The sequence below is a fragment of the Spermophilus citellus genome (genome assembly GCF_964194105.1).
Source record: "Spermophilus citellus genome assembly, chromosome: 15".
NCBI classification, from domain to species: domain Eukaryota; kingdom Metazoa; phylum Chordata; class Mammalia; order Rodentia; family Sciuridae; genus Spermophilus; species Spermophilus citellus.
In genome coordinates this window covers 68,322,366-68,338,313 of record NC_138195.1, presented here as the reverse complement: position 1 = coordinate 68,338,313, position 15,948 = coordinate 68,322,366, and the positions used below count along the sequence as shown (strand labels likewise).

Below are 15,948 nucleotides of genomic sequence, written 5' to 3'. Positions count from 1 at the left end.
TTTACTTCACGTTCTTTGAGGCATGCTAGAGAGGATAGAATATATTCACCAAAAACAGCATCAGAAGTCCTCTCTGGATCCCCCATGTTGGGCAATCGCACTGCTACCATTAGAACTTTCTTTAGCACACCAACATGTTTTTCAATTGTCAATTTGTGTGTGTGTTGTTCCCTACATTTCAAAGCCTCCCATCTCTCTGCAGTAATCTCTTGTCAGTTTATCTACACTAGTTCCTTTCATCTTACTTTTGCCAGAGTGATCTTTCTAAAACCCAAATTTGATCCTGATACTACTTTGGTTATGTTATAAACATATGGATGCTAATCATACAAAGAGAAATAGAACTTGGACTTGCATCTTGTGATTAAGGGATAAAAGCCAGAACTATTAGCACTATAGCCCAACTTCTAGAGGTCTGATCAGCCTGAACTTTTGCCATTCTCTACCTATTCCCTGACATCCATTCACTCTGGACTCTAAGAACATGGCTCATCTGACTCTTCCTGCTTTGTTCATGCTGTTCTTTTTTTTTTTTTTGGTGTGTGTGTGGGAGGGGTGGGGTTCTGGAGTTTGAACTCAGGATCACCGGACCATTAAGCCACATCCTCTATTTTGTATTTTATTCAGAGACAAGTTCTCACTGAATTATTTAACACCTCACTTTAATTATTTAGCACCTCACTTTTGCTGAAGCAGACTTTGAACTCTCGATCCTCCCACCTCAGCCTCCGGAACCATTGCAATTGCAGGCGTGGGCCAGTGCACCCAGTTTATTCTGTTCTTTGACTGGGCTTCTCTTCATGTCAAAGTCCTCCTTTCAATGTCAAATTCAATACCATTTATATGAAGCTTTTCTCAATCTGTATCCCATTTTCTAATACCACAGTACTAACTGCTCTCTTGACTGATCCCACAGCTGTTAGTTTGTCCCAGCCGTACAGCACACAGGAACTTTGATAACCAAGTGTCTACATGTCTGTTTCTTGGGCTTCATTGTGGTTGTCTTATACCAGGAGCCCTGAGTCAATCATCTTTTGATAGTTGCATGCAGCATACTGCCTTAAAATAAGCACTGTAGTGCTCAAGTCTGTAAGAAAAGGCCAACAAGTGAAGAAAATAATCAGACCATTTATCTTTTTCTGATATTACCATGTTTCCTCAAGACAAAAATCAACTTCTTTTTTTGCATTTTAGAATTGTACTATTCTTCTTAGCCTCAGTGAATACAACTGAGGTAGCATAGGATGCTAGAAAGTAGGGAGGATTTGGAATCAGAACCTAGGTTTAGTCTACACTAGCTCTATGAATTGAGCATGTCAGATAACCTATATGAGACTCAGTTTCCTCCACTATAAAACAGGAATACCTTCCTAATGGGTTTTTGTGAATATTGTTGAAATTATACATATAAGAAGGTGAAAAACATGTATAATGAGTAAGGTCTATTAATATCATAATGAAAATGCATCTATTTTCACTCTGGTTATTTTATATGAATACAAAGACAGTTTTTAATAAAATATTTCTATTTCAGAGATTTGACAAATCATTTTAGAAGAGTAAATCTCATGTAAATTTATGTATATATTGAAATTTCTATTTGTTTTTCAAAATGATACTTCCATCTAAGATCATCTAGGTTTTCTAACTTTTATAATATCCTGGGACAAGGTACAAAATCTCATCTTCCTCTCTTTGTTTCTAGCTAATCTATTCTAAGAGCGCTATTGGGTTTCCACTGCTTAGAGGGAATGTGTGACAGGGATAATGTTTTGAATACAATTTTTTTTCTTTCTCCCAATTCCTTTTTTCTATTTCCTCTCTCTTTTTCCAGCAGGTATTTATTGTGTACTTAGTGATTCAGAATAGCACATGGCAGGATGGAAAAGACAAAGTTCACAGCATGTCTGGCTATTTAATTCCTAAGTGTAGGGGCAGAAGTAGTGAAGAGAGTGGAACTACTCTTCCAAACTAAAAAGAGATTTTTCTGAGCTGGGGAAGAGGAGATGAGGTGAAAAGAAAGAGAAGTCCATAGGTCACAAAGTAATGCCCCTGCTTCCCAAGGAGTGCTGCTAGGAGGGGTGGCATGACCCCATAAAAACTTGCCCTGTGGGGTGTCTGGAAGCTTGTAAGGAAGCTAGTCATCTATATAATGGGATAATACCCACATCGCCAAGCAAAGCAATTTTGAGAAACATAAGGAATAACTCATACAAATGGGTGATCCTAACTAGATACTCAGTAAGTGTTGTATTCCCACCAACCCACATTGACATTTTACTCCTGTCCACTACACCAATTCCATTCCTGGATCATTTTCATGTTCTATTATTTCCCACATTCTCATTCTTGGACTGCAGAGTGATCCTGGAGAAAAAAGCAAAACCATGCAGAACAGAGCCCAGCCAGGGCCTTCATGGTAGCTGACTCTTGCTCCTCCTCTTCTCTGTCCTCCTACTACTCCTCCCTTCCCAACCCCCCTCTTCCTCCCCTACTTTTATAAACTTTACTTTGTTGCTAACTGAAAGTCCGGGTATCTAGCCCTTATGCCTTCTCTGCTTATACTACACAGAGATTCATTCCTTTCCACCAGCATAGCAAAGTAGAGCCTGGAAAGTGACACAGTAACAACCCCTTTTGCCAGGCAACTGCCTGGCAAGATTATGCTGGGTTAGGGTAGCAATGGGGCCTTCCAGACAAAACACAATGTCCTTCCATGGTGGAAGAGTCCTTTGGTTATGAGGTACTATTAAAGATTGTTTCCTTTGAAGAAAAGCTCTCCTCTAGGGCCTCAGGGCCAAGGAATTAAAATGTTCCTTTGATTTCCTGTGCCTGGGTAGTAACTGTCTCAAAGAGTAATAATAGCCATGACAGCACATGGCCTTATAACATGTGGACCAGAGAAGGATAGGCAGAGAATTGAGTTATTCACAGACATGTGATTTATGATACTCTGTAGCATCTGTGAGTCCCAGACGCATCCTCCTGGCCTTCCTTCCACCACCAAGTACACAGGACACTGAGGAATTCCTAACAAGACTTTGCTGTGTGCTCAGATGCACAGAACCAGGTCTGGGTTTCCTTTTGAGCTGAGCATACTCATCAGAGGACACTCAGTGCTCTTCATAGCTGCTCCAGAAGTGGATAAGTTCTCTTGGTTGGTTCAAGTTTCTACACTCAAACAAGTGTGGCAGTCCTTCGTGGTGGTATATTTGATAGTGCCTTATAGTTACATAAATAAATTGGGGTTTCCCATGCTTGCTTCATCAGTTTTTCAAGGGCATCTATTGTGATGTTATCCTTGGGAAATGTTATTATTTATTTGTTTTCTAGCAAACTATAAGAGTCCTTAGAGAATTGGAAATGGTATAGATAAGTTTTGATTATAGGAAAATCAATGTGAGAGCCAGCAGGCTTGGACATGGGAAGGTCGACACAGGTAGAATGGTATATTGAAGTCTTGATTTGTAGGTGGTGAGGGATGTGTGGGGAGCCTAGCCTTAACCTTCTTTATTTTGGCCTTTAATAGCAATGGTTAGGCCATAATTATGACTGTGGGTCTCTTCAGAGAGCATAGCTGCTCAGGAATTGATCCAATCTATGTCTTGGTTTATCCTATTTTAACCTTGGGGATGTGGTTTACTTTATGTTACACTATCCTCTTTTTCTCTAATCTTTACAGATTCATGAAAGTGGCAGGAAGCACGGTGGATGCAGTTACCTGGCAACAGTAGGTATTCATCATTTTTGCTCTTACTTACTATCACCTGTGTGAAATGAAAGATAATTAGTTGCAACTGAGTTCATAGCTGATGTTTAATAAACTTTTATCTTTTGAGAAAAAAATGAAATTAATTCCAAAACTGTTCTAGTACTATAATTTTGTTTTCAAAACACACATACACACACACAAAAAAAATACTGACATATTTTGGGGAGCTTGGCTATTTTATGTACACTCTTAATCTGCTGTGAGTGAGAGGTAATGGAGGTCTAAACGTGCTACTGTTTCCCCCATAGATTTTTCTTTTGGGAATAAATGTACTTGTTTAAGAGAGAAAAAATAGTTTTAATTGTTCATTATGTCATGTGAAAATAAAAACACTTCATTACATTAACAGCTGTGGTGTTAATTAGTGCTAAGTGATTCACTAATATGAAGTAGGTTAAAATAAAAAGAAGAATATAATGAGATTGCAGCAGCTTCAAGAGAGGAGATTAAACCCCGCATTACAGGAAGAAGCCAGTGGTAACAAGACTGCCTATCCCAAGGGTACCTGACTTGTAAGGATAATTGTCTGATATATAAATTTAAACATTCTTTAAATTTCTGTTACTTGTGACAGGATGTCCAGTATTGTGCTACAGTGTCTCGCCAATTTCATCCTGCTCCTCTCTGTTGAGAAATCTATCTGGCAACATCTCAGATGTGATTTGGTGCTCACAGCTCAGACATTTATGCTTCCATTCTGCTGGCACTGACTATGGCCATCTTTCTCCGTTACTCTAAATCTTCCTGCCCTCTTGTCTGTCCTTTGTTTTAAGAGGGTCGCACTGTCCATTGAGGATTCATGACTGGTATGAAAGAAAGAAAAGGAGATGAAATCTTTGTTAAATATTACCAAAAGGATTTGGGGTTTATTGGTAACTTCAGTCATAATGGGAAATATTTGTATCTATATTTATACTCTTAGTCTATATTTATACTTTCAGTTTATCTAAAGAACAAATTCCAAATGTTTTCAGAAATTCTTAGCCTTCTTCAATTTGTTTTTGTGAGTCATGGATTAAGTCTAAAGATCTTGTCATTCCCTTGCTTAAAACCCCACAGTGTCTTCCTTGCTTTGCACTTAGACCAAAAGCTGAATTCTCTACTCTGGTATTTTGTGTTTGGTCTCTGTTGCTTTCTGATCTCATTTGTGCCACTCTGTCCTTATTTATTCTGACCCAACACACTAGTGGCTTTTCAGTCCTGTGACAGTTCCTATGCATGTCTACCTCAGGATCTTTGTGTATGCTCTTCCTTCCACCTGCGATTTTCTTTTCCCTCTGTGTGGCTGGCTTTTCCTCTGAAGTCTCATTTTATATGTCGTCTCCTCAGAGACTCCTTCCCGACAATCCTAACCCAAAATAGATCCCCATGTAATTCTTTTTTTTTTCTACATTACATAATAACTTACATTTTTTTTCTCATAACTTGTTTTTCTCTTTCACTAGAGTTGTACTTTTTCAGTTCACCAAGTGCCTATTCAGGAAATTCTTTGTAAGGGATTTACTATGTAGAAAAATAACAATGACAATATTCAATAAATGTGTCAGGAACTGTTGTAGAACTTTATATGCCTTACCATATTTAATCCTCACAACAGTCAAGTAAAAGGGAGACACTTTTTTTACCTCCATTTTCCTGTAGCAGAGGAAATTGTAGAAAATCCAAGGGTAATGAAGGAAATGGCAGATTTTGAACTTGATGCCACGTCTGTGTCACTCCAAAGGTTCTTTCTTTTGTTGCTTTAACAAGACAATGCCTCTTACTGAAACCCTGCTCAGCATCCTCACCAAAGCTATCTGGATAATGTAGCATAAAGTCTGAAACTTAAAGAATTTACAAGATTTGTAGGGAGAGATCAGAGTAAGAAAATTATTGACTAGAAATGTATGGCTTCAATTACCATGGCTGACAGGAAGGGATCAGAGAAAGCTTTCTTCTCTGTTCAAGCACTCCCCCTGGCACAAATGGAATGAAGCATGCATAGTATATGTATATTTTTTAATAATGGAGAAATACATTTTTAAAATACATTTCATTTATTACTACTAAAAATAATTAACCTCATGTCAAGATAAATATCACATATTTGCAACTATGCCAAAAATACCCTCCAAACAGGCAGAAAGTTGTATTTCTTTTAGCTCCAGATCAGCCCTTATTTGGGGACAAATTATACCTGGAATGTACCATTTACCCCTCTCAACCATATTTTTCGGTCTAGATTTGGAAATCATGGAAGAATCACAGGAAATCCTAACTAGGAATTAGAAAGCTCAGCAAGAATTAGTGAGATAAAGAGAACTTTCCCATATTTTTATTGGTGCATTATAATCATACATAATAGTGGAATTCACTATTACCTATTTATATATGCACACAATATAAAATGTAACTAGTCAATATCATTCCCCAGTATTTCCCCTTCTTCACCTTTCTTCCTCCTCCTGGTCCTATTCTTTTGTTTTCTTTTCAAATTTTGGGAGATCCTCATTCCCACCTTCCTTTTCCTTTTTCCTCTCTAGTTTACACGTATGAGAAAAAACATATGCCCCTCATATCCTGAGTTTGGCATTTTTACTTGACTAATGCTCTTAAGTTCCATCCATTATTCTGCAAATGATATAATTTCATTCTTTTTATGGCTGAATAAAATTCCATTGTGTATATATGCCACATTTTCTTTATCCATTCTTCCATTGGCAGACACCTAGGCTAAATAATTGTAAGTTTGTCTATTATGAATTGTGCTAATAAAGATGGGCATGGAAAAAAAATAAAGCTGGGCATGCATATGTCACTATGGTATGATGACTAATTCTTTAGGATAAATATTGAGGAGTGGTATAGCTAGAGATTACATTCGTGGTCTTTTGAGGAGCCCCCATACTAATTTCCATAGTGGTTGTATTTGTACACTCCCACCAACAATGTAGAAATGTTCCTTTTTCTCCACATCCTCTCCAGTTTTTATTATTGTCTGTATTCTTGATGGCTGCCAATCTAACTGCAGTGAGGTGAAATCTCAGCACAGTTTTGATCTGCATTTCCCTAATTGCTAAAAATGTTGAACATTTTTTCAACTATTGATTGGCCATTTGTATTTCTTTTTTTGAAAAGTGACTCTTCAGTTTATTTTCCCATTTATTAACTGGACCATTTGTTCTTCTGGTAGTTTTTTTTATTTCTTTTTTTATTAGTTACACATGACAGTACAATGATCTTGACAATTCATGCATTTGAATCAAATGGGGTATAATTTCTCATTTTTCTGATTGTACAAGTTGCAGAATCACATTGGTCATACAGCCACCTATATACATACAGCCATAATAATGTCTATTTTATTCTGCTGCCCTCCCCTCCCATCACATCTCTCTACCCAATCTAATGTGACACACTTCTTTTTTTTTCTCCTCACAACATCATACATGTATTCTGTATAATGATGAGGGTCTCCTTCCATCTTCCATGTAATTCCCCTTCTCCCACCTTTTCCCTCCCACCTCTCTTCCCTATTTAGTGGTAATCTTCTTCTCATGATCTTCCTCCCTAGCCCATTTTGAGTCACCCCCCTTATATCAGAGAAGACATCTGGCATTTGTTTTTTAGGGATTGGCTAACTTCACTTAGCATAATCTGCTCTCATGCCATCCATTTCCCTGCAAATGCCATGATCTTGTTATTTTTTAGTGCAGAGTAATATTCCACTATGTATAAATGCCACATTTTTTTATCCATTCATTTATTGAAGGGCATCTTGGTATTGCAATACCAGATTTTAAACTATACTACAGAGCAATAGTAACAAAAACAGCATGGTACTGGCACCAAAACAGGCTGGTAGACCAATGGTACAGAATAGAGGACACAGAGACCAATCCACAAAATTACAACTACTTTATATTAGACAAAGGTGCTAAAAGCATGCAATGGAGAAAGGAGAGCATCTTCAACAAATGGTGCTGGGAGAACTGGAAATCCATATGCAACAAAATGAAATTGAATCCCTTTCTCTCACCATGCACAAAAGTTAACTCAAAATGGATCAAGGAACTAGGAATGGAACCAGAGACTCTGCATCTAATAGAAGAAAAAGTTGGCCCTAATTTCCATCACGTGGGAGCAGGCCCCAAATTCCTTAATAAGACACCTATAGCACAAGAGTTAAAACCAAGAATCAACAAATGGGATGAATTCAAACTAAAAAGTTTTTTCTCAGCAAGAGAAATAATATGTGAGGTGAATAGGGACCCTATATCCTGGGAACAAATTTATACCCCTCACATATCAGATAGAGTTCTAATCTCTAGAGTATACAAAGAACTCAAAAAGTTAAACAACAAAAAATAAATAACCCAATCAACAAATGGGCCAAGGACCTGAACAGACACTTCTCAGAAGAGGATATACAATCAATCAACAAATACATGAAAAAATGCTCACCATCTCTAGCAATCAGAGAAATGCAAATTAAAACTACTCTAAGATACCATCTCACTCCAATAATAATGGCAGCACAAACAACAATAAGTGCTAGCAAGGATGTGGGTGGGGGGAAGGTACACTCATACATTGCTGGTAGGACTGCAAATTGGTGCAGCCAATTTGGAAAGCAGAATGGAGATTCCTTGGAAAGCTGGGAATGGAATCACCATTTGACCCAGCTATTCCCCTTCTCTGACTATACCCAGAAGACCTAAAAAGAGCATACTACAGGGACACAGCCACATCAATGTTTATAGCAGCACAATTCACAATAGCTAGACTGTGGAACCAACCTAGATGTCCTTCAGTAGTTTTTTTTATTTCTTTATATATTCTGTCAGAAGAGTAGCTAGCAAAGATTTTCTCCCATTCTGTAGGTTCTCTTTTCACATTCTTGTTTCTTTTGTTATGCAGAGGCTATTTAATTTTATGCCATTCTTTTTTTAAAGATTTTTTTTTAAATATGGACACAATATATTTATTTATTTTGTTTGTTTATTATGTGGTGCTGAGGATCGAACCCAGTGCCTCACATATGTGAGGCAAGTGCTCTGCCGCTGAGCTATATCCCCAGCCCCTAATTTTATGCTATTCTACTTATTAACTCTTTGCATTATTTCCTGAGCTTTAGGAGTCCAATTTAGGAAGTTATTGCCTGTGCCTATATGTTGCTGACCCTACTTTTTTTCTTTTTTAAGGAGTTGCAAAGTTTCGGATCTAATTCCTAGATCTTTGATTCAATTTTAGTTGCCCTTTGTTCACAGTGAGAGAGATGTATTCTCATTCTTCTGTATATGGATTACCAGTATTCCAGCAACATTTTTTGAAAAGGCCATCTTTTCTCAACATATATTTTTGGCTCCTTTTTCAAGTGTCAGATGACTATCTCTGTGGGTTTATCTCTATGTCTTTTATTCTGTGTGTCTGTTTTTATACCAGTACCATTCAGTTTTTGTTACTATTGTATAATTTGAAGTTTCTGTTGTACAATTTGAAGTTAGATAGTGTGATGCCCCCAGCATTGCTTTTTGGCTTAGAATTGCTTTGGCTATTCTGGGTCTTTTATTCTTTCAAATGAATCTTAGGACTGTTTTTTCTAGTATTGTGAAGACTGTCATTGATATTTTGATGGGGATTACCTTGAATTTGTACATTGCTTTTGGTAGTATGATCACTTTGACAATATTCATTCTACCTATCCATGCACATGGGAGGTCTTTCTTCTAAGGTCTTATTCAATTTCTATCTTCAGCATTCATTGTTTTCATTGTATAGGCCCTTTATCTCCTTGGTCACATTTGCTTCTGGGTATTTTATAAATTTTGAGGGTATTGTAAATGGGATTCTTTTCCTAATTTCTTTCTCAGCAGATTCATTATCAGGGTATAGAAAAGCTATTAATTTTTGTGTGTTGATTTTGTAACCTGCTACTTTTCTGAATTTATCTATTAGCTTGAGTAGTCTTTGGTGAAGTTTTTTGGATCTTCTGGTTATTGGATCATACCATTTGCAAACAGTGAAAATTTGACTTCATCCTTTCCTGTTTTGGCCTATGCTGCCTTCTGATCTCACCTAGTACTATTCTGCCCTTATTCATTCTGTTGCAACAAAGGGGTGTTTTCACTCCTGTGACGGAAGGCAAATGTTTCCTTCTCTTGCCTAATTGCTCTGGCTAGAATTTCTAGTACTATATTCAATGGCAATGGTGAGAGTGGACATCCATGTCTTGTTCCTGATTTTAAAGGAAATTCTTTCATTTCTCTCCCATTAACTATATTAGCTTTGGTTTGTTGTATGTAGCTTTTGTGATATTAAGGTAAATTACTACTATCTCTAGTTTCTTTAGTGTTTTTATGATGAAAGCATGCTCAATTTTGTCAAAAGCTTTCTCTACATCAATTAAGCTATGTGACTTTTTTTTCTTGAACTCTGTATGCGGTGAACTACATTTATTAATTTGCATTAAACTATACTTGCATCTCAGAAATGAAACCAACTATCTTCTTAATATATTGTTTAGTACAGTTTTCTAACATTTTTCTTAAGAACTGTTGCATGTACCTTCATTTGGGATATTTACCTGTCGTTTTCTTTTGTTGATGTGTCCTTAATTGGTTTTAGCTTTAGGGCAATACTGGATTCACAGAATGAATTTGAAAGTGTTTTACCCCTTTCTATTCCATGGGATAATTTGAGAAGCATTGGCATTCGTTCTTCTATAAAGGTCTGGTAGAATTCAGCTGAGAATCCATCTGATCTTGGGATTTTCTTTGTTGGAAACCTTTTTGTACTCTTTCTGATTGCTTGTTATTAATCTGTTTAGATGTTTTATATCCTCTAGATTCTGTTTATCCAGGTCATAAATGTATAGAAATGTATTCATTTCTTTTATGTTTTCTAGTTTATTTTGAGTATAAGTTTTTAAATGATCCTCTGGATTTCTGTGATGCCTGTGGTGCTTTTTCCTTTTTCATCAGTATAATGAAATTCTAATTATTAGTATAAGGGAGTATCTTATATCAGAATCACCTTCCTATAGATAACAATGATAAAATCTACACACACATTTACAAAGACAAACAAACACTGGAGAGTGATCTCAAGGAGATGGAATCTAAAAGAAGTTATTCTATGACTTTTCCACTCTGGGTCCTTAACAACTTATGGATCATAAAGTACCTAGAACTCACAGATTATACAAGGTTGTATTGACTAGAGGTGTCAGAAGGAGTGAGAAGCTAAAACTTCAGGGTGAAAAATCCCAGACTGAAGGAACTACAGGAGAATGATACTAAACACGCACATAAACTTCCTCAAATCTTTGCTACCTGATCTCCCTCCATATTTGTGGAGAATCCAAGGAGTTTGTTGGAAGGCAACAACTGGAAGCCTGAAAAAGTTGAGTAGAGGTTTCAGCTGGTGTCACATGAAAGATAGAGATTGGAATTTAGACCTCACAAATTTAGAAGAAACTAACTAACAAATGTCTTGTTCTTTCCAGTGAGACTAAAAGAGTTACAACTAGGAGTAAAGTCTATGTCCCAAGACTAAGGACTTTCCCTAAGACTAAAGTATAACCAACAAAACAGACTTGCCCAAAATGTAAATTGATGTCTCCACAAGAACAAGATGATTAGTCATTCTTCGATCTCCTACTAGGTCCAGAATCAATGCTCCTCTGTCTCTGCATACGTGTTCCAGTACACAATTTAAAACTATTACTACACATATAATAAAACAGAGAAATAGGACCCATGGCCAAGAGAATAAGTAACTAATAGAAATGCTGAAGTAACCCAGATATTAGAATTAGCTGATAAAGATTTTAAAGAAGCCACTCTAAGTATTCAGAATTAAGGGGCAAATGTTCACATTGGTGATTACATAGGGAAATATTGGCAGTGAAGTGGAAACTATATAAACATTAGTGACCACTATTCTGTTGTCTAGTTTTTTTCAGAACAACTTTTTAGCTTCTACATGAGAATATGCATTATTTACCTCCCTGTGACTGACTTAAGTTGCTTAACATATTGTCCTCCAGACTCATGTATGCTGCTACAGATGACATGATTTCATTGTTTTTATGGCTGAATAAAATTCCACCAGAAAAATTCTTTAAAATGAATATGAAATAGAGATGCTTTTGATAAAAAAAAAAAAGCTAAAAGCAATACTAAAGTTCTTCAGACAGAAAGGCAGTAAGTAACACCAGAAGGAAATTTGGATTTCTAAAAATAATGAAGAATATTGGAAATAGTAAATTTGTGGTTAAATATACAAGTCTATTTTTCTCTGACTTTATTTAAGAAACAAAAAAACTCTAATAAAAAAGTATAAGTTGTATTATTGGTTTTACAACAAATATAATAATATATGGCAAGAAAACCACAAAAGTTGGGAAAGGGAAAAGTCAATTAATGGACTCATACCATTCCAAAGGTTTTGGGGGTTTTAGTTTTTGTGGGTTTTTTTTTTACAGGAAATAGTATAATATTTACTTTAAGAAGATTACAAGAAGGTAAAAATTGAATTCCTAGAAGAATCACTGTAAAAGTATTCAAAAAAAGTATAGCTAAAAATCCATATTGGAATTCTAATGGAACACTGAGGAATAGCGAGTTAACCTCAAAGAGAGCAAAAATGGAGGAATAAAGGAGCAAAAAATAACTGGAAAAAAATTAAAATACATTAATGGGAAAAAATAGATATCAAAGAGCAGAATAGTAGACCTAATCAGAATCAATAATTACATTAAGTAATTATATTATTTTTAATAATATTAAGTATAATCATTCTAAATAGTATAATAAAAGACAAAGATTATCAGATTGGATGCTATGGGAAACCCAAATGTGTCTACCAGAAACACATTTTAAATGTAAATACGCAGATAAATTGAATAGAAAACGATGCTAGTGATATCCATACATGCAATGATAATAAAAAGTGAAACTATATTGATATTAGACAAAACATACATCAAAAAAAGAGTGTTTTCAAAGAAAAAGAGTATTCATAATGTTAAAAGGTCAGTTTATCAGAAACACATAATAATCATAAATGTATTACCTGTGACAGCAGAATAATGGTCTCCCGCAAGATGTCTGTATGCTAATCTGTAGAACCTAAGTATGTTATACTGCATAGCAAAGGGAATTAAGATTACTAATCAACTGACTTAAATTATGGAGCTGATGCTGTATTACCTGGATGGATCCAGCATAAACACAAGAATGGAAAAGGGAACAGAAAAGAGGATGCGTAGGGAGACTTAACTATGAAAAAGGAGGGTATAACAATGCCATCCATGTAAGAGGCACTTGACCTCTTGGATTTGAAGACAGAGGAAGGGGGCTGTGAGTCAAGCAATGTATGTAACCTTGGAAGCTAGAAAGGCAAGGAATGGATTCTTCCTTAGCACTTCCAGAAGGAAAATAGCTCTCCCAAGCTCACTGAGACCCAAACTGATGTCTAACCTAGAACAATACATTTATAAAGTTGGGTGTTTTAATCCACTGTGGTAGTTTGTTTGAAGCAGTAATAGAAAATTAATACGGTATTTAATAACAGAGATTCAAAAAAAACCTAACAACTAAAGAGGGAAATGAGTCAGATTTCCTTTCATATTTGGGGATATACTTTTAGTAAGAGGAAAACTAGATTAAAATAAAAATAGAAAAGAGAGAGTCAATTTGAACAGCACTATTAATCAGCTTGAATTAACAGACATTTGTAGAATATGATTGAACATATTCTTTTCAAGTGTACATGGAATATTCAACAAGATAAACCATATGCTTGCTGTTAAACAAGTCTCAGTAAATGCAAAAGATTGAAAACATACAGTATATTTTTTGATGACAAGGAAGTTACATGTTAATAATTTAAAAATCTGTAAAACATGTAAATGGGGGCTGGGGTTGTGGCTCAGTGGTAGAGCACTCGCCTAGCACATGTGAGGCCCTAGGTTCGATCCTCAGCACCACATAAAAAAATAAATAAATAAAAATAAAGGTTAAAAAAAAACTAGTTTCCCTTCAAAAAAAAACATGTAAATGTTGAGAACGTGACATTTAAAAAAAATGTTCTATAGGCCAAGGATGAAATAAGAGAATGTAGAAAATATCTTGAAATTATTATGGATATACATTATGTTAGAATTGATATGTAGCAAAAGCAGAATCTAAAGAAAAATTTACATCTAATATGGTTATAGTAGAAAAGAAGAAACATTCTAGTTTCTATCTGAAGAAGCTAGAGAAAGAACAAACTAAATCCAAACTAAGCAGAGTAAAGGATTGCTTTGAGTTTTTCCTAAAAAAAAAATTGGGGAAAAGCCTAAATTGTTAAAAGAATAATCTTACCAGTTATAAAACAAAATGTTGCTGTTAAATATTTGAGAAAAACATAAATGGGAAAATATAATTTTTGTTAAGTGATTAAAGTAAAATTTAAAATAAATCATATTTTAACAATATTAAAATTAAAATTTAAAATAAATAATATATCAACAACATAAAAAATGAACATAAATATAAACCCAAAGAAAAGGCAACAATAGGTTAATAATATTAATCCCAAGATTTCGAGGATATGCAGATTCTTTTTTCTCATTTTTACTTCTCTGTAGTTTCCAAATTTTTAGTAATAAGCATATAATGCATTTTTGTTATAATAAAAAAAATCATTAGTGCCAAGCTCCATTCTTTACACCCTCAATTCCCTCATTCCACAAGCAACTTTCACAGTTTTGGCCACTTCTGCCATTGGTTCACATATTTCTAAATAACAATCTGAGGCAACTACTTCTTGATTTTTTTTTCCAATTCAAATAACTATTCATTTCTCGCCAAAAGATGAGAATTTAGCTCTCCTAGCTCTTTAGGTCCTCATGCACCCCAATGTTCTTACTCACCTGCCCTTGTCCTTCAGTATCTTATATCTTAATTATTGGTTAGCTCAGAATTCAGTGTTTACATGTGTATTACCATGTAAATTTGAGTCACAGCAGAGACTTGTGGTGTGCAATGGTTACATTTTCTTTCTTTCACAACTTTTTGTTTCCCTTGGAGTTAATAATTCTTTTTTTTTCTATTTCTTAGTGTCCTTTAATTTATACCTAATGCATCCCTAACTTTACAAAGCGGTAAATCTCCTTTCTAGAAGCAGACACCTTGTGTAACCATCAGTTTTATCTCCTTGGAGATCCCCTTCTGGAGCCATCCTCCTGTTTCCATCTGGACCAGCTGATTTCTGTGCTTCCTGAACAGCTGTTGTCCTGGGATCTCCCTTCACCAGCGTCCTGGGGATTCTTTTCTACTTTCTTGTTTATTGGATTCATCCCCTTCTTTGAGGTTCACTCTCTCATTATGGTGGAGTGTTTCTCCCAGAAACATCCTGAGAGAAGATAAATGAGAGGTAAACATGTTGAGACTTTGTATTACAGTTTGATTTATATTTGGATGCGTATAGATTTCCCTCAGATTTTGACACCTGTGCTCCATTTTATTCTAGCTTTCCTTGTAACTATTGAAAAATCCAGTGCCTTTTAAAATCTCCAATCCTTTTTGCCCTTCTTTTTTCTCTCTTAACACGTTTAAGATATTCCTATCCTGTGATTCTTTGCGCCTCTCTTTTTATTCTGTCCATTAGGTATGTGGTAGACCCTCTTAGTCTGAAATTCGTGACCATCAATTTAGGAAAAAATTTCCTCCCAATTTTTTCTTTGATGTTCTTCATTCCATTTTCTTGTGATGTTTCTGGAACTGCTAGTAGACAAATATTAGTATTTCTCAAACAGTACTCTAATTTTTACGTATTTTCCCTCATTTATTATTGTTCTGTTTTCTGATAAATCTCCTTAATGACCTAAATTGTCTGTTAAAATCTACATTTCTGTTATTACCAAAAACTCTTTTTCATTACAAAGAGCAACCTTTTTTGTTACTCCTTTCCCTGTTTCTGGAATGCAGTACCTTCTGTTTCCTCTCTAAGGATATCAATTTTAATTTTGTTTATTTTCCTTCTTTTCTTTTTTCCTTCACTCAGCCATTTTGTTTTGCCAGTAGTTTTTAAATAGTCCTTTCATTACTGTTTCTCTATGTGCTTCCCTCCTCTCCCCATTTATTTTTCTTAGTCTCTAGCTTTCAAACTAAAGCTTTTTACCCAAATGTTTAATGATGTTTGAG

The 15,948-nt window shown here is 35.4% G+C and overlaps 1 protein-coding gene across 2 annotated transcripts in view; it reads left to right on the top strand.

Moving 5' to 3' along the window:
* HPSE2 (heparanase 2 (inactive)) overlaps window positions 1-15,948 on the top strand; it is a 705,647-nt gene that overhangs the window by 474,984 nt on the left and 214,715 nt on the right. For both annotated transcript variants that reach the window (XM_081268316.1, XM_081268315.1), the window contains one exon: window positions 3,683-3,730. In XM_081268316.1, coding sequence (XP_081124442.1) covers window positions 3,683-3,730 — 48 coding nt within the window. The remainder of the gene's footprint in view (window positions 1-3,682; window positions 3,731-15,948) is intronic.